The sequence below is a fragment of the Delphinapterus leucas genome, chromosome 7 (genome assembly GCF_059928025.1).
Source record: "Delphinapterus leucas isolate spDelLeu-1000000601 "Yukka" chromosome 7, BTC_Dleu_Yukka2, whole genome shotgun sequence".
Lineage (NCBI taxonomy): Eukaryota > Metazoa > Chordata > Mammalia > Artiodactyla > Monodontidae > Delphinapterus > Delphinapterus leucas.
Genome location: NC_143135.1, coordinates 50,273,791 through 50,296,070, shown reverse-complemented (window position 1 = coordinate 50,296,070; position 22,280 = coordinate 50,273,791). Strand labels below are relative to the sequence as shown.

Sequence of the window (22,280 nt, the reverse complement as noted above, 5' to 3'; positions counted from 1 at the left end):
AGCTGCTGCCTGGGTCTTCCAACCCCATCTCCCCCATCTCACCAACCCCAGCACCCTGGAGCTAGAAGAGACCTTTGGGATCATCTAGGAGGTGGGATTTTGGAAAAGCTGATTCTTGGCAAAGTCAGCAAACTGGCCAGTGAGCTGAGAATGTTTTTACAATTTTAAAAGGTTGCTTGAAAAAACAAACAAACAACAACAACAAAAAACACCAAAAGGAATATGCCACAGAGACTGTGTCCTGCAAAGCCTAAAATATTTACTTCATTTTATCTCTACTCGTGCACCAGTGGGTGTGAGTATGTCCATTTGGGGGACGCTCACACGGGTACATTTGTGCCTGTGTACTTGGGGTTGCCAGGTACTGATACGTGTGGTAGTTACAGGGGAGAACCTGCAACAGGAGGCTGGACCAGGGCCTGACCACACATGGCCTTCCTGACAGCCCCAGGCAAGCTGCAGACTTCAGAGTAATTTGGGCGTCATATCCCCTGTGAGTTAGGGTTAGAACCCCCAGTTTACAGATGAGGACGTTGAGACCCAGGGAGAGAAAATGACTTGCCCAAAGTCACAGAGTGAGTCAGTGGCGCCTGGGACTGTTTCCTCTTTGTTCTCTGCTCTGACCCCAGCACCCCACGCAGGCCCTGACAAACAGGCAAGGTGGGAGGCCCAGGAAATGGCTGTGGAATGAGTGATCGGCAGAATGAAAGAATGAATAAACTAGTCCCCCGAATGCCAGACTCTTGTGCACAGTCTGCCCTCACCTCTTTTCCCCTGAGCCCAGAGAGGAATGTCAGGGACAGGAGATGCTTCCAAAATCCCTGTCCACCCAGTTGGCTGACGGGTTCGCCGCCACCCCCCGACACCCCACCCCCGGCTGTGATAGTCTCAGGAATGCAGAGTTCCAGATGTGGGACTGGATGGGGAAGTAGCAAGGCCCCCAGCCAGGCACCAGGCCTGGGGCGTCCGCCTGTCAGACTGCCTGCCTCTTGTCCTGGGAACTGGACTCAGGCCCAGGGTTGGTGGGGGAGCACCCATGGCCGCCAGCAGGCCCCGCTGTCCCTCAGCTTCCCTGATGGAAAAGTGGGCGTGTGGCCTGGCTCTTCCAGCCCCTCACCTAACAGCCTCAAAACCAGCATTTTGCCGGGCCTGGGCCCCTGGCTGTAGGCTCCCTTCTAACCTCTTGCCCACACCCGCAGCTCTTCTTACAGCTGGGCAATGCTGCTGGGAACCGCTTCTGGGCAGCCAACGTGCCGCCCAGTGAGGCTCTGCAGCCCAGCAGCAGCCCTGGTGCCCGGCGGTGCCACCTAGAGGCCAAATACCGTGAGGGAAAGTACCGACGCTACCATCCGCTCTTTGGCAACCAGGAGGAGCTGGACAAGGTCAGGGCACTGGGCCTGTGAGGCCTCTTAAAACACCCCCGTTATTCATGCCCCCCTGCATTCCCCCCTCTGTTTCAGCCCATCTTTTCCACTAGCTCAGAGTGATGAGTGGCCCTGTAGGGAAACTGAGGCCCAGAGGGCAGAAGGACCCTGCCCAAGCCACAGGGACAGTTGGGACAAAGCAGGGAGGAGCCAGGCCTGACCCTTGGGCCAAGGCCACGTCCCCAGCATCTGTCTGCCTCCCTCCGCTCCTGATTCCTCTGTCTCCTCACCCCGTCCTGCTCCTGAATCCTGCCAAAAGGAGTGAACTTGGTGGGGATGCTATTTCCTGTCAGGCTCATGAAAAACAGCTGGCTGCTCCAACCCACCCCCTTCCACACCCCACTCAAGATGAGGCCCCTCATGGGCCCCAGGCCCTGACAGGCTGGGAGCCAAGCCCTGTCCCTGGTCTGGCTTGGCCTGAGTGGGAGGTTGCCTGCTCCGAGGCAGAGGGATGCTGCTTGTGACTTCTGGTCAACCTTCAGCCCTTCCCCCAAGCAGCCCCACCCAGTCGGGCTCAGTCCAGCTAGAAGCCCAGTGGGAGCCAGGCCTCCACCTCCCAGGAACCCAGGCGTCCAGCCCCCAGCCCAGCCCAGTCTAGCCCGCTAGCCAGGAGGGGCGGCAGCTCCCATTGGTTGGGAGGGATGGGCAGGCGGTGAGGAATTCAAATGTGGGAGGAATGAGCTACAAAGCACCCCCCTCTGGCCTTCCACAAGGCAGAGGGAGCTTGAGAGCCTCTAGAGAACACGCCTGGTGGCTGACAGGGTCCCAGGGGGCTGTCAGCAGGGTGAGGCCTGGACTGCTAGGACCCCTGGCCTCTGTGGGGATGCCCCTGCCCCCCCCCCACTCCTCTTGGCCTTTCTTTTCCTCCTCCTGTCTTTCTTCCTCCCTTTCTTCTCTTTCACCCTGAGGATGGACCCCTAACCTGGGTGACCCCTTCCTCTTCCCGACCCCGCACCCCAACCCCACCGCAGCACGACCCCTGTCCCACTTGCCCCTCACTCTGGCTTAGGCTGACCCTCCCCACTCCTCTCCCCTCCTCCCAGGCCCTGTGTGCCGCAGTCACAACCTCAGACCTGGCTGAGACCCAGGCGCTCCTGGGCTGTGGGGCTGGGGTCAACTGCTTCTCGGGGGACCCTGAAGTCCCCACGCCCCTGGCTCTCGCTGAGCAGGCGGGACAGACACTGCAGATGGAATTCCTTCGAAACAACCGGACCACAGGTGAGTGGCTGGTGGGACCATCCTCCTCAAGGGATGGGGCCTCCCTGCTGCCAGGGTCTGGCCCTTTGGAGGGGATGCCAGTTATTGGGTGCTGGGGGCTGGGTATTGTCCTGTGAGGTTTGATTTACGTACCACTTGAGCTATAATTACAACTCCTCCAGGGGCCCTGGTGCAAGAGTGTGTGTGACGTTTCGGGTTTGCATGTCAGTGTACATCTGTGCCTCTGGCTTCCCCTTCACACGCGTGTTTGTTTGCATCTCCCTTTGTGTCTCCGTCTCTGCATCTCTTTGTGTATTTGTGGGTTCCTCCCTGACCCAAGTGTGGGACCTCGGGGTGGCATCCGTGTGCCGGTGTCCGTGTGTCTCTGAGTTGCTGTGGCTCTGCTTCCTTGCCCCTGGGGGTGTCGAGGGCGTTGGAGTTTGTGCATGTGCAGAGCGTGTCTGCGCTGCTGTCGGGGGGAGGTGCTGCATTTCTCTGTGTGCGGGGGACTCACCACAGCAGCCCTGTCCGCCGTTCTGTCTGGGTGGGGCTCTGTTGCAGACGGGTTGGGTCCCGTTTGGCTCCCACTCTCGGGGTAGCTGAGGAGGGGGTGGTGGGGGTGAGCGCCGCTGGTCATGGCCCAGCGCTAGCCTCTGGGGCCACATCCTAGGACTGAGGGTGGAGATCTGCGGCCAGGACTCTGGGCTCAGGGCCATGGGTGGGCGGGGTGTGCCGGGCTGGAGAGAGCCCAGGTGTCCAGGGAAGGCACAGGGGACCACCCAGCTGGCTTGGGCTTTGGGACTGCTGGGAGCAGGGCTGGAGCCAGGCTGCTTCCTTAGGCTTTGCATTGTCTGAGACATGCTCCCTTACTGTTGATGAGTTTGCTCGAGGCGCCCCCCCCCCACCCCCCACTCATTGTAGTGTGCCGGTCCTGTGCCTGCAACAGGAAGAGCTGGGCTGGGGATTCAGGGGAGCTCCCTGGAAGGAGAGGTACTGGAGCCGGGCCTTGTGAGTGGGATGGAATTCTCACAAGTGGGGAAAGGTGGAGAATGGCTTAGGCAAAATCCTGAATGTGGCAGTAGGAGCCCAGGAGTGCTAGTCAGGGAACGGTGCTGGGGAAGGAGGGGCGGGTGACTTGAGTGCCAGCTTAAATACCCAGCCCAGGTGGGGGCGAGGGGGACACCCTTGGATGGTGAGCGTGACCAGCCACTCTTTCCCCCCCTTCCCAAAAGAGGTACCTCGGCTGGATTCAGTGAGGCCCCTGGAAAAGCACTACTCAGTTGTCCTGCCAACTGTGAGCCACAGCGGCTTCCTCTACAAGACCGCTTCCGCCGGGAAGCTGCTACAGGACCGCCGGGCCCGGGAAGGTGGGTGCCGGGCCAGAGCCCGCCCTGGCCATGGCATTCTGGCATGGTGGCTGGGCCAGAGAAGCCAGAGCTGGCCAGGCTGGGGGATCCATGAGGGCACCAAGTGCACTCTGGGTGTGGTCTCGGGTACACAGTTGGTGCTTAATAAATGGGCTGATCGGGGTGGGAATAGAGCATGGCACTGCAGAGCAAGTCACTGCCAGAGTTTCCTTTAAAACAAAGAAGACTTTATTGAGTACCTATTAGGTGTGGGCCCTGTTTTGGGCATCTGGTATTTGGAGCACGTGGATGCTAGGAAGTTTGAGGACTAAGCTTAAAGGTCTGTCCATCTATCACCTCAGCCTTCCATTTGCTCCCAACTCTGAGTAAAATCCATGGTCCTTATTACCACGTCCCGCAAGGACCTGCACTCAGCCGCCCCACCCCATTACCTCTCTGACTCCTCTTCCCTCGCTCACTCTGCTCCAGCTTTACTGGCCTCCTTGCTGTTTCTCAGACATACCGTTCATGCTCACCAGACCCTTCGTACTTGCTGTTCCCTCTGCCCAAAATGCTTTTCTCTAAATATCTGCGTGGTTAGTCTCTCACTTCAAACCGCTCTCTGTTTCAATGTCACTCCTCGAAGACTTCCTTCCCCACCACTTAATCCAAAATAGCAAGCCCGACTTTCACACTACTTATCTGACATTACTTATGGGTCTGTTTATTGATTCTCTGTGCCCTGCTGGAATATAAACTTCTCTTGGCCAGCGCTGCAGCCTCCAGCACCTAGAGCAGTGTCTAGCACACAGTGGGCCCTTGCAGGTGTCTGCAGGATGAGGAGTGACTGAGGCAGGGCTGGCGCTCCTGGAGGGAGCCCAGGCTGGGAGGCAGGCTCTGGGACACACTGCCTTCAGAGGGCAAATGTCATGTCCTCGTAGCCAGGATGACAGACAGTATCTGCTGTGTGAGCATCGTTGAGGCCGTTGCTCACCGCATCCTTCAGCACCCCCGGATGAAGCCCTCCAACTCCCAAAGAGATTTCTTTGGAACTCTGTGTTACTCACCACCTCACTGCCCCTGGGGCACTGCCCCTAGTCTACCTTCCTCTGCCTGGTAATGTCATTTATATGACTGCCTGGGTCATCCTTTTTTCACTCTGGGTGCCAGGAAGCTCTGAGCCAGTGTGATACTCAATGCTGTGAACTATACGAGCCTGCGTGGCCTTGACAATCTGTTCTTTCTCCTACTTTCCTGGTCCAGATTCCCATTTCTGTTCCTTTATGGGATCTTGTCAGCCTCCTCAGAGTCACTATAGGAGGAAGCAGAGTATAGAACAATGGGCACTGCTGGCAAAGGAGGGTGGGGCACAGGGGGTTATGGTATGAAAGGCTTCCTATGGCATTTGGGCTGGCCTTGAAAGATAGAGGGTGTGGGTGAAGGGAACAGGGTGAGCAAAAGCAGGGAGTGTGGGGTGTGTGTGCAGGAGTGGTCAGAGAGGTGGCCGGGGAGGTGGGCAGGGGCAGACCTGGCAGGTCCAGGGGAGAGGTGTGGGCTGGGCTGGGTTGGTGGAGCTACAGGGAGGAGGATGGATTTGGGGGAAGCTTGTGAGTTAGAATGGAGAGGACATGGGTCAGGTGGGAGTGGAGGCCCAGGGAGGATGCAGAGGTAGTGTTCAGGTGAGGGTGAAGGGCTCCCTCATGGTTCCCCTGCCCAACTTCTTCCCAGAATTCAGCCGACGCTGGTGTGTGCTTAGCGACGGGGTCCTGAGCTACTATGAGAATGAGCGGGCAGTGACCCCCAACGGGGAGATTCGGGCCAGCGAGATTGTGTGTCTGGCAGTGCCCACTCCCAACACCCATGGGTGAGCACCCCTGGGCAGAATCACAGACTGTTATTGATGTAGAGTCCAACCCTCCACTGGGGAGACAGGGAAACAGGCCCAGAGAGGGGCAGGACCTCCCCAGGGTCGGACAGCAAGCTGGGGCTGTGCAGGGGCTAAACCGGGTTTCCCGAGGCCCTAGCCTAAGGCTTTTCTCCCACCTCGTAGGGGGCCAGGGGAAGGGTAGTCACCAGGGCAGTGTGGTGGGTGAGGGGGCAGTGCTGGGTGGAGTGGGCCTGAATCCTGGCCTGTGTATCTACAGTTTTGAGCACACCTTTGAGGTGTACACAGAAGGAGAGCGGCTGTACCTGTTTGGGCTGGAGAGCGCAGAGCTGGCTCGTGAGTGGGTCAAGTGCATTGCTAAGGTGGGCCTGGGTGAGCAGGCGGGCGTGGGAGGAGTCTGTCAGGGCCCAGGGTAGGACCTCCTGGCCAATCCCCCCTGTATCCCAGCTTTCCCACCGCATGGATCAGGGGCTGGATGGAGGGCAGCAGACACAGAGCCAAGGCCCTGATGTGATCTGCAGCTCCCTGGTGGTGGGGGAGGTCAGGAGACCTATCTCAACTATGTGGAAGGAGGGCCGTGGGCCTTGCACTCCCTAGGTGCTCAATATATGTTTAATAATGAATGACAGGCAGAGCCATCCTAGGATGGACAGTGCTGCCTCCAGGGGGAGCGCCTTGTCCTGGAGGAAGGAGGCAGGAAGGCTGCAGAGGAGACCTCTGCCCTGGGGACTAGAATCAGGTGCCCTCTGGCTCTCCTGTGCCGTGAGGGCCTGTGACTCTCATTCTCTTGTTCATCGACCAGTCATCTGTGAGGCTCCTGACAGTCAGTCCTCAGAGCCCCGGGGATCCAGGTGAACCCATCTTGATCCCAGCTCCTCAGTGGCTTCCATGCTGGTAGGGGAGACAGATGGGGTCCAAACAGCAAAAACTGTAATTGGTGCTACAACAGAGGGCAAGAATGCCTTGGTGCCGTGGGGCCCCAGAGAAGGGACATCCCTAATGGTGCCTGGGAAGGAGGAGGGCATATCTGAGTGAGTATGAAGTGGGACATGATACCCAACTTAGTTCACTGTGCTGGGTTCTGCCCTGGGGGAGAGAGAGGAGACAGCTGGGTAGAAAACAAGTACATGCCCACAAGCCAAAGGGCTGGGGTATCCAGGGCGGGCAGTGCTGTTGGCTGATGCAGCCTCCCTGGCCATCTCCCCTTTCTCTGGCCTCCCCACCAGGCATTCGTGCCTCCCCCGGCTGAGGATCTGCTGGCCCGGGATTTTGAGAGGCTTGGGCGCCTACCGTACAAAGCTGGCCTGAGCCTACAGCGGGCCCAGGAGGGCTGGTTTGCCCTCCTCGGCTCCGAGCTCCATGCTGTCTTCCCAGAGGGGCCCTGCGAGGAGCCGCTGCAGCTTCGGAAACTACAGGAGCTTTGTGCGTGCACCTGGGCCTGGGCCCCAATCTCCGGGGCACCCTATCCTGGGCTCCCAGGCCCCAGCCCCTCCCCAGAAGTTTGAACTGTACCCTAGCCTGGCCAGAAGGAGCCAGCCTGCCCTCTCATGTCCTCTCCTGGCCTTGGGGTGCATCTCAGCCACCCCAGGGGTTGGTGGGTGTGTCCCAGGGGTGTGTGGACGCAGAGAGCCTCAGCAGGGAGCAGGCTGGGGGCCATGAACAAGGCCTGGGCCTCACCTCAACCCACCCCTCCACAGCCGTCCAAGGGGACAGCGAGAACCAGGTGCTGGTGCTGGTGGAGCGACGGAGGTGAGCTCTGGCCTCCCTGAGGGGCTCTGAGAAGCCTGGAAAGTCTGACAGGCCTGGGAGGGGTGGGGCAGGGGTAGGTCCCCAAGTGACTGACTCCCCGGCCCAGGACGCTGTACATCCAGGGGGAGCGGCGGCTGGACTTCACGGGCTGGCTGGGGGCCATCCAGAAAGCAGCGGCCAGCTCAGGGGACACGCTGTCGGAGCAGCAGCTTGGAGACTCGGATATCCCGGTGATTGTGTACCGCTGTGTGGACTACATCACCCAGTGCGGTGAGCCCCGCCCCCATGGCACAGGCCCCGCCCCTCCCCACCCCGAGAGACTTTTACCTCCTGCCCCAGAGGCCAAGCCTCCCCTTCCCGGCCGTGAGGCCCTCCCCTTGACCAATGCTCCTGGCCCCTCACGTTTGGCTCCGCCCCCAGCTCAGCCCCACCCCTCTCCAGGCCTGACGTCGGAGGGCATCTACCGCAAGTGTGGGCAGACATCAAAGACACAGCGGCTGCTGGAGAGCCTGCGGCTGGACGCTCGCTCTGTGCGCCTCAAGGAGGGCGAGCAGCACGTGGACGACGTCTCCTCGGCGCTCAAGCGCTTCCTGCGAGATCTGCCCGACGGGCTCTTCACTAGAGTCCAGCGCCTAGCCTGGCTGGAGGCCTCAGGTGGGCCCTGCAGCCCGTGCCCAGCCTGAGACCAGGCCAGTGCTGCTGACTTGTACACTCTGATCTCAGTTTTCCCTCCCCTCCCCATCATGCACTTGGACTAGGCATGCCCCAGTGGTGGGCTCCAGTCCTTCTCCCTCCTTTCTTCTTATTCCCGTTTGTCACTCTATACAGAGCCAGGGTCCCTTGGAAAATTCTTTATCTTTGCTGCATGGCTGGCCTGATTTGACTTAGAGGGGGGCAGGGAGTGGTGTCACCTAGGATGAGAGGCAGGGCAGCCAGAGGGGTGGGATAGGGGAGGTGGTTACAAGAGGGTTCCTGACCCGATCCATCTTCCCCCCACCCAGAGATTGAGGATGAAGAGGAGAAGGTCTCCAGGTACCGAGAGCTACTGGCGCGTCTGCCCCCAGTCAACCGGGCCACGGTGAAGGCCCTTATCAGCCACTTGTACTGGTGAGAAGCGGCGCTACCTGGGGGCTGGGGTAGAAAAGACTCTTTTATTCCCAATCTGGCTGCCTGTTCTCCCCGGGAATCAGGTGGGCCTGGGAACTGAATGTTGCCTTATGATGTGCTCTGGTCTTGGACACTTTGTCTCCCAGCTTACTTCCTGCAGGGTGGGAGAATAGAGGCGGTTTCAGCTGGCGGACAGATCTCTCAGTTTCCCAGCCCTGCTTCTCCCCAGGACCCAAGATATGGCCAGAAAGACTGTCCCCTTGTCTCCTTAACTATTGTCCTCTCTGACTGGGACCTCCCCTGCCCTGTCTCCAGGGGCCATGCATGGGCTTGTCAGGAATTGGGCAGGTGAGGTGGGGAAGTCCTGGGCTGACTCCTCAAGGCCTCCATCCTTCCCTGTCCAGCGTCCAGTGCTTCTCAGACACGAACCAGATGAACACGCACAACCTGGCCATTGTGTTTGGGCCCACGCTCTTCCAGACAGATGGGCAGGACTACAAGGCCGGCCGCGTGGTGGAAGACCTCATCAGCCACTATGTGATGGTGTTTAGTGTGCGTCCCCAGCCAGTGGGCAGTGGAAGGCAGAACTCAGCCCTGGGTGGCAGTGACCATCTGTCCCTCTCCCTTTCCCAGGTGGACGAGGAGGAGCTGAGGAAGCAGCGGGAGGAGATCACTGCCATTGTGAAGATGCGTGTGGCTGGCACTGCTAGTGGGACTCAGGTGAAGGGCAGGGCCTGGGGTGGGGGGCTCAGGCCAGCCGCTTGCACCTGCTCCCCAGGCCTCCAGCTGAGCCCTGTCTCCCCACAGCACGCCGGTGACTTCATCTGCACTGTGTACCTGGAGGAAAAGAAGGCGGAGACAGAGCAACATGTCAAGGTGAGGGCCAGGGACCTAGAAGCTAAGGGGCCGGGAGAGTCAGGCTGGGCTGGGTGCAGGCTCAGATGACCAGGGGAGCACAGCTTACATGCTGAGGGGAGCCCTGGTTTGGGACCTGTATCTGGCTAGTGCCAGGGCCTGTCTCTTTCCCTTTTCCCCACCCAGCTCATCAGGACCACTCAGACACCCCCCTGCATCCCAGGACTCCAGAGGACCCTGAGAGGGGTGGGCTCGGCCCCTGGATCACACAGCAGGGTTGTGGCAGAGCAGGGGCTGGGGATGGGGTAGGCTGATCTCCTCCTCCTGCTGGGTCCCCACAGATCCCAGCATCCATGACAGCTGAGGAGCTCACCCTGGAGATCTTGGATCGCAGGAATGTGGGCATCAGGGAGAAGGACTATTGGACCTGCTTCGAGGTCAACGAGAGGGAGGAGGCAGGTGGGTGACCACAGGATTGGTGCAGGAAACGGGGTGGCCCCAGTCTGTCCTCCTCTACCCCACAGTGTGCTGACAGTGGTGGTAAAGGGGGTTTTAGATGATGGATGTTGCTGTCATGCTGTGATCTCAGTGATGGTGGTGGTGATGTGCTGGCAGGGGTTCAGGTGATGTGGCTGATGGAAGGGACCGTGAAGGGGTAGATGGTGTCAGCTATGGCGCTTTCTCAGGTGTCGGTGAGAATGGTGTTGCTTGCAAGGGTGGAGATGCTGAATTTGATAATGGGATTGTGAGTGACAGCATTGGTGGTGAGGGGGTAGTGGGTGGTGATGAGCATGCCGAAGGAGTGGGGTGGGGTGTTGTGAAGGCGCCAAGGGGAAGGTGAAGGGGAGTGATAAAGGCATTTTAGGGTGAAGGATGGTCTCAGTGGCAGTGGAAGATGAGGGCGTATCTGTTCATTTGTTTTACCGTTATTTGTTGAGTGCCAGGCACTGGGCAGGGAAGCCAGAAACACAGTCCCTACCCTCTTGGGGGTAGTCTGGTATGGAATAGAGACACTAGTCCCATGATCACACCGGTAAACGCACAACTATAGCCGTGTTAACTGCTGTGAAGGAAAGGGCCACAATGCCACCAGAGCTTTTTTTAAATTTTTATTATTCATTTATTTATTTTTGCTGCATTGGGTCTTCGTTGCTGCACGCGGGCTTTCTCTAGTTGTGGCGGGCGGTGAGCGGGGGCTACTCTTCTTTGCGGTGCGCGGGCTCCTCATTGCGGTGGCTTCTCTTTCTTGCGGAGCACGGGCTGTAGAGTGCAGGCTCAGTAGTTGTGGCTTGCGGGCGCTGGAGTGCAGGCTCAGTAGTTGTGGCGCACGGGCTCAGTTGCTCCGTGGCATGTGGGATCTTCCTAGACCAGGGATCAAACCCGTGTCTCCTGCATTGGCAGGCGGATTCTCAACCACTGCGCCACCAGGGAAGTCCGTCACCAGAGCGTATAACAGGGTCTTTGGCTTTGGAGTCCCTGGGTTAGGAGGTTAAGGCAGAGTAGGGGTTCCTTGGTGAAGAAGAGGGGAAAGTACTTCGAGGCAGTGGGAACAGCATGGGCAAAGGCCCTGTGGTGGCTGGGGACACTATTCTTTTAAGGAGCTTAAGATAAAGGACAGTGAGAGGTTGTGGCCCGGGATGGGGCTGGAGATAAAGGCGGAGGCCGCCCTCAGGGCCTGACAACAATGCAAGTCCATTGAAGGGTGAGTGGTTGGGAGCTTGAAAAGATTGCTCCTTACTGCTGGGTAGAGAGATGTGGGGAGAGGGGATGAGAGCACACAGCAGAGACTGCTTCAGAGGCCACAGTACTGGTCCAAGAAGATGGGATCATGGGCCAGGGTGGCTGCAAGGAGATGGACAGAAGCAGAGAGATTTGACACATGGAAGCTGAGAGGGAGGAGGGTTTGTTTCTGACCTCGGTGGCCTGGGGGGTGGTGCCGGTTTCCCTGATGAGGACACACAGGGAAGATCACCGGCTTGGTTTTGGACATGTTGGGTTGGAGCAGGTTTGGTCCCAGCCACATGTGTTGGGTGTGGGAGGTGGTCAGGGCAGCGATGTGGCGCCAGGAGGCAGAGGGAGTAGACAGTGCCCTTGGGCACGTAGGTGATGTGTGTCCATGGGCCAGCCCTCAGTGCTGTCAGGCCAAGTGGCCCTGGTGACGGTGTGCCCTCTCCCCAGAGCGCCCCCTGCACTTTGCGGAGAAGGTGCTGCCCATCCTGCATGGGCTGGGCATGGACAGCTACCTGGTGGTGAAGAAGCACCAGTCCATGGAGGCCATGCTGCTGTACCTAGGTAGGTGGTGTCCCTGGATGGGTGGTGCCTACAGGGTCGGGCAACCTGGTGGTAGGTCCCTCCATCCAGAGCTGGGGCAAGATCAGGAACAGCCCAGGCAGAGGGCGCCAGGCGGGCAGGCCTCTTCGGAGGCTGGGGCAGGATGGAGCAGTTTCTTTCATCCTGGGACCCTGCCCTGGGTGTCTGTGTCTGTGGGCGGGGGGCTGGTGCAGCCTGTGCCCACTCCACTCCTCCCCCAGCCAGCCATGTGGGTGAAACCAAGCACGGCATGATGAAGTTCCGAGAGGACCGCAGCCTCCTGGGCCTGGGCCTGCCCTCAGGTGGCTTCCACGATCGCTACTTCATCCTCAACAGCAGCTGCCTGCGGCTCTACAAGGAGGTCCGGGTACGTGATCCTGCTGGGTCCTGCCCCGAGGTGGGCACCAGCACCCAGGTGTGCTCAGACACCCGAGCACAGATGTCCCCCTGGGCCTAACAATGGGAGCATCCCCATCACGGGGTCTTGGGGTGGCACAGCAGTTGTGGGGAGCTGTGGATTCTCAGAGACCCTCCTGCTGTGGCCCTCGGTGATCACATGGCTTTGCCCTGGAGCCCTCCTAGGCCCTGGTACCTGGATGCCATCACATCAGGCTTGTGCTGCTCACCTGTGCCTGGTCATGGCACCCACAAGAACATGCTACGTGGTGACAGCCCCAGGTTGTGGCCTGTGCATGCCTTGTTGCTTCATAGGCCATACCCCGTCCCGGCCCACTCCATGCACGCCCATGCTGTCCACACGCCGGGCGTCCTCCCAGACCAGACGCCATCTCCGTCCTAGCACTGCCCCCGCTGCCCCAGCATACAAGCCACATCCCGCCATGTACCACTACACACACTGTCCTAGCTCTGGACCTGGGCCTCCTTCTTCCGTAACCCTGATCCTCTATCAAACAGAGCCAGAGGCCATGGAGCGGGGCCCCTGAGACCGTGAGTAGCTGTGGGTCAACTGCCGGCTGCCTTACACCTCCTGGGGGCCAAGTGAGCCTAGTGGGAGCATGGGGACCCAGCCAGAGCTCCTGGCCGTCTCCAGGCATGGTTTCCCAGCCTCCACCCTAGGGCTTGTGGCCTAGGCTCCTTCTCTTCATCCCCAACCCTATCCCAGAGTCCTTCCCCCAAGATAAGGTCCCCCATCAGTGCGATGTTCTAGACTTTTCCAAAAGATTCAGGGTGGAGGCTGTGGAGCCAGTTAATGGAAGCCCCTAGGTTTGGATTAGAGCTCTGATCTTCACCTCCTGCCACCCCTGGAACCACCCTCTTTCCAGCCCTGGAGAGAGTTCCAGGGCTATTAGAATGTCCTTGCTACTGCCCTCATCTTAAAACGTAAGAGCAGGACCACAGAGGCTTGTGGTGTATTCCCCAGCTGTAGTAGCCTCCCTAGCTGGTTGCCAGCCTTTGTTTGCACACCCTGGGAGAGGGGAGTTCATTCTCTCCTCCCTTGGTGCTGCTCTGTCCCTAGAATGATAGTATCATACTGAGTATCACTGTTCAGGTTCAGCTGAGATCTGCCTCCCATGACACCCCTGTGGATCCCAGCTGTGCCTTGGGTGCCACAGAGTATAGATGCTCTGCAGAGACAGGCAACAGAAACGGGTTTCTAAGGCCAGGGGTCCAGCCTAAGCTCCTACCGGTGTCTCCTGCCCTTTCTGCCCCTTGCGTCTCCTGAGGACATCTGGACAGGCCTGGCTGCCGTGGGAGCCCAGCAGATAGAGCAGGACCCTCACCTCCCTCTCTCTACACGTTACACCTCTATTAATGCAGCCTGGGCTCCTGCTGACCCTTGTGGGGAACGCCTCTTCTTCTTTCCTTTGCCTCCCTCTGTGATCACATCCTTGCTTCTGGGCCCGTCCACCCCTCCGGTCAGTTCCCCTTGGTTCTAGATGCTATTTCCCTGGTCCTCTCCCTCTAGGGGTGCTTAGCCCCTTGGAATAGAACCAGACCGTCAATGTGGACAGGGAGGAGGGAGAATGGCTGAGGCACCTGGAAAAGCAGCTGCTGGTCCCTTGACACAGAGGAGAGGAGGCAGGAGAGCTAGAAAGAAGCAGATCTAATGTTTATCGAACCAGGCTTGGTGCCCAGCCTTTCACATACTGGGACATGTAATCTCACTACTGTCCTGTGTGGAGGGGTATTGTCCCTTTTTCACAGGTGAGAAAGCAGGCTTCAGGTGACTTGCCCAAGGCCATCTCTAGGTGGTAGCTTGGGACTTGAACCCAGATTTGTTAGCCTCAAAGCTTCAGCTTTTTATTCCTTGAAATATAGGAACCAAGACCTCATAGCAAGGGCTGGTCAGCTCAGGGCTAGATGGTGCTCTCCCCAGTGGCAGCCGGCAACTGGTCTCACAGGAGCCCTGGGAAGGTGTGTTTTGGCTACTGAGGTGTTGGTGATTCTGGTATTTGCTAGTTTATGGGGCCGCAGGACAGAAGATTTGAAATTGGGACAGTCCCTGGCAGTTCAGGCTATGTGAACACCCAAGCCTCGTCCTGGAGTCTCGCATTGTTAAAGACCCTGAGGCACCTGGGAAAAGCACATTCTAGAAAGATCTTGGTTCCAGCAGAGGTCTTTGAGCATCAAGGAGTGAACTTCATTCCCTGCCAGTGACCTTATACCTCGGAGATGCTGGCAACATGAGCTGTTTGATCAGAAATGAAGATTACATTGACTGATGCTCCCCCTGCCCCCCAGAGTCCCCCTCAACCTTCTTGTCTTGGCCATGCTCACATCATAAGCCTGCCACGTACACGCCACACGCACCAGTACCCGAGGAAGTAGCGGCCTGAGGGTTGTTTTTTTCTGGTTCTGAAGGAGCCACAGCCTGGCCTGACCACCTCCATTCCCTTAATCCTCTCCACGCCCTGACTGCAACCACTGTTCCTGTCACACGCCTGGGCTGGCTCCGCCCACTCCGGAGTCACTTTACTCCTTGCTTTTAGTTCTCTTCCCCTCACACCCACAGCCCGACTTCTTCCAAGCCCACTGTCTGCTTTTCATTCCCTCAGCCTGATTCCTTCTGTACCTGCGGCTCAGTTTCCCCCACATCCTTTCTCCTGTCATGCTCAGAGCCGGATGTTCCATGCCTGCAGCCTAACTTCTTTTACGGACTCTGTCTCAGTCTTTCCATTCCTGCTGCCTGGTTTCTTCCAACTGCAGTCTGATTTCTTCAGTGCTCTCAGCCTTGTGTCTTCCCTGCTTGCATGCAGGCCTCTTCTTTCTTGTATTCTCCCTAGACGTTGTTTCTCCCATATCAGCAGCCTGCTTTCCTTATCTCTGCCCTGTTTCCTCCCTGCCTGCAGCCCTGATCATCCTGTACCCGCGGCTCACCTTGTTCTGGCCCTCTTGGGCACATAGCCGTTGTCCTGCTATGTATGTGCAGGAGATGTGGGGCTCCCCCTTCAGGGGCTTGGTCGGTAGGAGGACTGGGGGTGAAAGCAGGGTGAAGGTTCCTAATAAGCCCTCCTTAAACTACACCCACTGTGATAGCACCGAAGTCTCCACTGATTCCCTAGGCAGCCCATCCTATTGTGACCTCACAGGGAAGTCCACCAATTCCCGAAATTCTCCATCTCCCTGGCTATCCCCTAGTCCCCTCTTTTTGTTCCTGCTGAGGAGCCATGCCTGGGGGTGGCTGGGAGCAATGGTGGGGAACAGTAGAGGTGGCTCAATCTGTGACCCCCAGTTTTGGTTGTAAGTGACTCCCCCTCCCCTGCCATCCACCCTGGTGTCCCTGTTGGCACCAGGGGTGCCTGGTGGGGGCAGGGTTTCAAGCAAGTGGCTCTCAGAGCAGGAGGAAGGCTCATTAGCTTGACCTCCAACCCGCTGCTTCACTGGAGGTCAATGCTCCCATCCCCCTGCCTCTGAGCCAGCCTGCTCCTTCCGAGCCCAGACCCATATGCAGAGGTGGGGACCAGAGATGAGCATGTCAGTGATCTGGTGCCCCTCCCCAATACTTTGGTCTGTCGCTTCCTGGCCTAGACCACTGGGAAGTTCTTCCTGTGGTCTACGGAACGGCCATTCTGCTTCAGCTTGAGTCATTAGCCTTCACTTTGTGGAACCAAAGAGCCGGTAACTGCTCACCTCACAAGCCTTCTGTTCACACAGTCAACCCTGGAGCCTCCATGGGGCAGGGAAGGGTGAAGAATAAATAACCTGAGACAAACAGACAGCCGAGACTCTCAGCTCCTATACACTCGTTCAGTTTGGTGCCAAAGGGTGATGTGCAATGTGCAGACTTGTCCCTCTGCAGACAGCCTGGATCAGCCTATGATATTGACACAGATCAGTTCTCAATTTGCAGGGCAGCAGGGAGGGACTGGGGATCAACTGCTGTGGACATCCAGCTACCTCGGGGACAAGGGTTGACTGTCTGATGCTGGGGCAGGGAGAGAGGCCTGGGGGCTCTGTTGAGCTAGATTGTGAGCAGGGAGGGCTTTGTCAGGAAGGCTTGCTGGAGGAGGGCTCCTGGGCTGGGAGGTAGAGAGGCTGGGGAGAGGGGGGAGGGAGGCACCCAGTTGGGAGATCTGCCCCAGTGCGCCCCCTGACTGACTGAAGTTCCTACTCCTTCTTCCTCCGCCACCCAGAGTCACCGGCCTGAGAAGGAGTGGCCCGTCAGGAGTCTCAAAATCTACCTGGGAGTGAAGAAGAAACTCCGGCCACCCACCTGGTGAGCTGGGGCGGGGGAGGTGGGTCCACGACTAGGGCCTGCGGGGCTCAGAACTGATGGGGGAGGCACAGCTGAGGGCTGTGAACTTGACAGGGACTGGCTCATAGTTCTGAGGGTGTGGTCTCCCAGACCAGCAGCATCAGCATCACCTGGAAACACATTAGAAACCCGAATTCTTGGGTACCACCCCAGACCTGCTAAATCATGGATTCTGGGGCTGGGGCCAGCAGTCTGTGCTGTCACAAGCCACCTAGGGGACTCTGATGCTTGCTCATGTTTAAGAACCAGTGGCCTGGATTGAAATCCAGTTAGTCACTGACTAGCTCTGGGACCTTTCTGTGCCTCACTTCCCACATCTGAGGAATGGGGAAAATAATGGCACGCCTGTTCCAAAGGGTGGTTGTATGGTTTTTTTTTCTTCTTCTTTTTTGAGTTGAAGTATAATTGATACGGTGGTATGATTTAAAAGTTGAAAAGTGATGCATAGCCACTATCACTGTTGTTGACTGCAGTCACTAGGCTGGGGTTTCTGGCATTCACCTTTTACCCGCTGGCTGTGCCTGCTTCTCTCTGGGGGATAGGGCTGGGGGGTGGGGGAGCCGAGGCCCTGGGAGGCTGGCAGGGCTGTGAGAGGAACAGGCAGCGGCCGGGATGTGCTGTGCCCACAGAAGGACTTGAACTCTGCCCCCAGCCCTGGCCCAGGCTTCTGGGCTCTGTCCTAGGCTCTCACTGGGGCTATGAGGCCTCTCTGGGCTGTCAAGTGACCCCACCTGCCCCTTCTCTGCAGCTGGGGCTTCACGGTGGTGCACGAGACGGAGAAACACGAGAAGCAGCAGTGGTGAGTGAGGGCCCCATGCCGAGGAGAGATGGTAGCATGTCCCCCTTGGTTGGGTCCCCTCACTGTCCAGATCTGGGCCCTGCCCCCGAGACCCTGGGCGGGGCAACACGGTAGGGTATCCCTGCTCAGCCAGGCCCTGGCGGCATCCAGACCTGTGCCCCACCCTGTAGGTACCTGTGCTGTGAGACGCAGATGGAGCTCCGGGAGTGGTTCGCCACTTTCCTCTTCATGCAGGTACCAGGCGCGGGGTGTGGGGTGGGTCCCGGGAAGCCTCCATTACAGAGAAGGGGTATGAGTGCTTCTTCACTGTTCAGGCCACCGATTGCTTCAGGATGTTGAGTTGCCTTTAATCCACTTGTTCGTTCATTCTCATGTAAACCCTTCCTGGTACCTGCTCTGGTCCAGCCCTGAGCCAGGCATGCTAGAGACAGGGTGCAGACCCCTTCCCTCGGGCACTCACTCCCCACGTAGAAAGGAAAACAGACCCAGAAGGAGCCTGTTAGAGCCCAGTGCTGTGGTGACAGAGGGAAGCCAGGGACCCTACCTCGAGGAGGTGTTGGGTGAGGTGAGGAAGGCAGCAGGGAGGGGGTATCGTGGAAGCTGAATCTTTGGGGATGAGGGAGCCTTCACCAAGCAAAGGCGGGGGTGGGGCGGCTTCGAGGCAAAGGGAACAGTTTGCACACAGGCATAGCAGGATTGCCGACAGGGTGTAAAGGGAGAAGCCAGGCACGCTAGAAGTTGGCACTGGAAACGAAGTTGGGAGTAAAATCTCAGTCTTGAAGGCCATGCCAAGGAAGCTGAACTTGACCTAGTCGGCAGTTTGAAGGGAGAGTTTTAAGCAAGAGTGGTGCGCAGGGTTGAGTCTGAGTCTGAGGGTCCATTCTGGGTGCGGTGTGCAGGGGAGGATGGGCTGAAGGGCCGAGTCTGGAAGTGAGGAGGCCAGTGAGGTAGTTGCTGCAGTGGGCCAGGTGGGAACAGACTGGGGAGGACTCGAAGCCAGAGCAGGGCTAGAGGGGTGGGTTGGACATAAAATAGGTGTTTGTTTCTTTTGGCCGTATGGCATGTGGGATCTTAGTTCCCCAACCAGGGATCGAACCCGTGCCCCAGGCAGTGGGAGCACGGACTCTTAACCACTGGACCACCGAGGAAATCCCAAAACAGGTTTTTAAAATGAGAGCTCAGAATTGTTTGGGGAGAAGGGAGACAAAACTGTACCAGGGCTTGGGCTGAGCTCTTTTAGCCCTGAGCTTCCTGGTAGTCAAAGTCTAAAGGGAAACAGAGCAGATTCTAGAGTTTTCTTGGTTCCTGGTGAAAGGAAGCAGACACGTTCCTCTAGAACTGTTTTCTTGGCACTGCGTTCTTGAAGCGGTTTGTTTGTGGACCTGGAAATGAGGGTTGTTGAGTAATGTAATTGGCTGGGCTTTACCGGGGATACAGTCATGTTCTCCTAACAGCTGCTTCTCATATCGGCTCAGATCAAAGCTGAGGGTTTCACCTCACATCATAGCTGGAGGCATTTCTTGGAAGGGTGGGTGGATCCGGAGCTGAGTGTCTAGGCCAGCGAACAGAGCCCAGACCCCAACACCCCTCCTCTCCCCTGCTGCCCAGCACGACGGCCTGGTGTGGCCCTCAGAGCCCTCACGCGTGTCCCGGGCGGTGCCTGAGGTCCGGCTGGGCAGTGTTTCGCTGATCCCCCTGCGCGGCAGTGAGAATGAGATGCGCCGGAGCGTGGCTGCCTTTACTGCGGACCCCCTTTCTGTGAGTGGCTCTCCATTCCTGTGGGCAGGCGGCTGGGAACCTGGCTGGAGCCTGCCTTCCACCTGACTCACTTTGCTTCTCCTCTCTGAGTGCCCTCCGGCCCTGTCCCTCCATCCTCATTGGGAGTCCTCACAGGCCCCTTTGGTTCACCTGGTTCCCGGGAGACCCCTCTCTGCTGGCCCCTGGCCCCTGCTCCCTGTGAGTCTTCACAACGTGCTCATGGAATCTGGACTTCTGTGCCTTCCCACAGCTCCTCCGAAACGCCTGATCGCAGGTGGGACTCTGCCACCGTGAAGCCTTCGTGGGCAGACACCCTCATGCCCTGCGTGCCTGGTGTGAGCCAGCAGGGGGCACATGAGGAAGCCGCACCCCCAGACCCCTCATCCTGACTGCAGCCTGGGGTTCCCTGGCCAGGACGTGGGGGGCAGGCAGCAGGGTCTGCCTGAGGAGGAATCCCTTACCTGCTCTGTCCAGGTGCTCAGCCCTCCTGGCCTGGCCTGCTCCCCCACTGGGTCACACACCCTGAGTTTAAGGGGTTGGAGAGATGGGCATCAGTGAGGCACTCTGGCGGACTGCCATCCTTTCAGAGGCTCAAGGCCCTGGGGCCCCCGCTGGAAGGGAGCCCACCCCTCTGCCGCAGACTCCAGAACAGCTCTAAAGGAACACTCAGCTGGGGTGGGGAGGGAGCTCTTGGGTAAATGTATACAGGGCTGAGAACTGGACTTGGGGGACTTTAGCCCCCCTTCTGGTCTGGGCTTACTGGGAGGGCCTAGGCTGCCCGGTGCCCCTTCCCCACTTTGGGGACCTTTTGATAATATAAATATATCTGTATATTTTATCCCCTGGTGCTGAGGTCTATGATTGGTTGGGGGTTTCAGGTGTCCCAGGGTAAGAGGGGACAGGAGGACAGGCACTCCAGAGGTGAGTGCCTTGGACCCTGAAGCCGGGGACCTGACCCTGCTGTCTCCAGGCCCTCAGCTGTCCAGATACTCTCCCCCTGCCCCAGACAGAGCCCCAGGCTGGCTCCGAGCTGTCCTCATTGTACTCCTGTACAGATGGCGTGGGGATTGCTGGTCCTGACTCTGACCAGGACAGACCCCAGCTAGATTGAGTCCCTCTCCCTGCTGCAGTCTGATTCTGAGCCAGGGGCTGGTTGTGTGGTACGTGAGTGACTTAGGGTAGCTCGTCATTAGCCCTTCTAGAGACACAAGGTCACGGAGGGAGTGACAGGAGCTTTATTAAATTAGGAAGAAGGGCTTCAGGTTACCCTTGGCTTCCGTGCACACCCCTTCAGAGGTGCCCTGCCTTGGACCAGGAAGCTGCCCTCACTGGCCACCTCCAAGAAGACAAGGCCCTGGCAAGTGGGGGGGCGATAACGAGCTGTTCAGAGACGAATTTGGGACTCCCTGGGAAGGTGCCAGATACCACATTCCACCTCTGCCTAGAGCCTCATTACCAGCCTCTCTCCAGGGGCCCAGCGGGCAGACAGGCTGACCTCCCAGCCTCAGCCTCAGCCACTGGAGCTGGGCAAGCTGGGAAGCCCCTGACTTCTCACTGATCCAGTTCAGTGGGGAGGCCTGGATGCAGGTGGGGGTCTTGGTGGCCTGGACTCCAGGTTCCTTGTTCCTGTCTCTCGGGAAGGGGAGGTAGATGCCAGACTGGAATGGGTTCTCTGGCCGACTTCACAGGCTGGGACTAAGCCCCCCCCCACCCCGAGTCTCCCACTTTTGTCTTGCCCTAGGTGGGCTGCTCCGGGCCAGGCTGACCATTCCACCTGCAGCCAGGAGAAGACCGTTGTTCAAGTGCTCAGGGGCTGGAATTCTTCCCTGGATCTGACCTTGGACTGACCAGCTAACCCTGAGGCCCAGAGAGAGGGTGGGTGAGACTGGAGGCGCTCCCCCGCTAGGCTGCCAAGTGTCACTCGCCCCAGCTCAGGGACAGCCTGCAATGACCGCATTGGGCCACCAGGGGGCAGCCACGGACAACTCAACATTGCTGGGTCCCAGAACAGGTTCTGGAGGACCCCACGTCTTCTGTTGGAGTGTGGGGTGAGACCTGGCCCTCCCTGCCTTTGACCCCAGGGCTGGTGATACTGTGGAAGGCAGCACAATACAAGAAGTGCTTTGGACTCCCAGGCCATTGGAACCCGAAGGAGGGAGGAAAGGCCTTTGTGGGTCAGTGCCTGTGTATTCTATGTACTGTCTCCTGGCAGAGGAAGAAAGGCCAGAGAAGGGAAATGACTTGCCCAAGGTCACACAGCTCTTCTGAATCAGGGTTGAGGTCCATTTCCACTGCCCCATTTTGGGGGGTTCTCCTTCCTCCACTCCCTTCCTGATTCCAGCTCTGCTGTCTCCTCTCATGAGTGGCCCCATTTGTCCCCTGGGGAAGGGGATCTGAACGGTCAAGAGTTAATGATGCTTAAAGTGCTTTTCCTGGGGATCAGGGATGACATCCCAACGGGAGTCTTCGGGTCCTCAACCGTAATGAATTATGGTAAAGACAGCAGTGGTGGGTGGATTAGGGCAGGAGGCTCTGCTTGTCTTTGTGACAAAGATTTGTAGATATGGGGTCTCTTGGGACCCTGGGTGGTTTGTTCACATATTATTTGAGGTTGGGTTGAGGGGGATGGATAAAGAACCTGGAGCCAAACCTGCCGAGGTGTGGGCAGCAGCTCTTGGAGAGGCAGGAGGCTTCCTGGAGGAGGAGGTGCCCCTGAATTGGCCCTGAAGACTGGAAGCCTTTCCAGCTGTACATGGTAAGGAGGGGGTGCAAGTTGGGGTGAGGGTGGGTCGAAGTGTTGGGGGAGGAGGACAGGGCTTCCAGGGTCAACCCAAGTCACGGCCTAATGGCAGGGGAGCATGGGGAGGCCTGGGAGAGAAGGCTATGGCAAGTCAGAGCTTGGGGGTGAAGGCATTGTGGATGGAGAGGACGCTGAGCCAGGTGGGGAGTGGGGGCTGGGAGGTGGTGTGAGGTGTCTGTCTCTCTTCCGCCTCCTTCCTGTTCAACCCGCCTACCCTGCAAAGCATTCAGCAGCCATCCAGCCCTCGAGGGCCGGGCCTCAGGAGACCACTGGGCTCCACAAGAAATCGATGGGACTGGGGAAGGGAAGATGGGCCCTGCCTCCTCTCCGCCT

The 22,280-nt window shown here is 58.3% G+C and overlaps 1 protein-coding gene across 4 annotated transcripts in view; it reads left to right on the top strand.

Moving 5' to 3' along the window:
• ARAP1 (ArfGAP with RhoGAP domain, ankyrin repeat and PH domain 1) overlaps positions 1 to 19,985 on the top strand; it is a 57,246-nt gene extending 37,261 nt beyond the window's left edge. Inside the window, exons 13-34 of one of the 4 annotated variants that reach the window (XM_089915275.1) lie at positions 1,200 to 1,382; positions 2,468 to 2,642; positions 3,854 to 3,988; positions 5,696 to 5,831; positions 6,112 to 6,214; positions 7,079 to 7,274; positions 7,550 to 7,601; positions 7,708 to 7,871; positions 8,022 to 8,255; positions 8,603 to 8,708; positions 9,113 to 9,260; positions 9,342 to 9,428; positions 9,516 to 9,584; positions 9,905 to 10,022; positions 11,742 to 11,855; positions 12,095 to 12,240; positions 12,789 to 12,821; positions 16,469 to 16,551; positions 17,339 to 17,389; positions 17,560 to 17,623; positions 18,998 to 19,147; positions 19,398 to 19,985. In XM_089915275.1, the coding sequence (XP_089771401.1) occupies positions 1,200 to 1,382; positions 2,468 to 2,642; positions 3,854 to 3,988; positions 5,696 to 5,831; positions 6,112 to 6,214; positions 7,079 to 7,274; positions 7,550 to 7,601; positions 7,708 to 7,871; positions 8,022 to 8,255; positions 8,603 to 8,708; positions 9,113 to 9,260; positions 9,342 to 9,428; positions 9,516 to 9,584; positions 9,905 to 10,022; positions 11,742 to 11,855; positions 12,095 to 12,240; positions 12,789 to 12,821; positions 16,469 to 16,551; positions 17,339 to 17,389; positions 17,560 to 17,623; positions 18,998 to 19,147; positions 19,398 to 19,415 (2,565 nt within the window). In that variant the 3' untranslated portion in view covers positions 19,416 to 19,985. Of the gene's footprint in view, positions 1 to 1,199; positions 1,383 to 2,467; positions 2,643 to 3,853; positions 3,989 to 5,695; positions 5,832 to 6,111; positions 6,215 to 7,078; positions 7,275 to 7,549; positions 7,602 to 7,707; positions 7,872 to 8,021; positions 8,256 to 8,602; positions 8,709 to 9,112; positions 9,261 to 9,341; positions 9,429 to 9,515; positions 9,585 to 9,904; positions 10,023 to 11,741; positions 11,856 to 12,094; positions 12,241 to 12,788; positions 12,822 to 16,468; positions 16,552 to 17,338; positions 17,390 to 17,559; positions 17,624 to 18,997; positions 19,148 to 19,237; positions 19,348 to 19,397 lie in introns of those variants that run through there. The other 3 variants (XR_016393829.1, XR_016393830.1, XM_089915276.1) reach the window with 3 other exon arrangements.
• Positions 19,986 to 22,280: the final 2,295 nt, after the last annotated feature.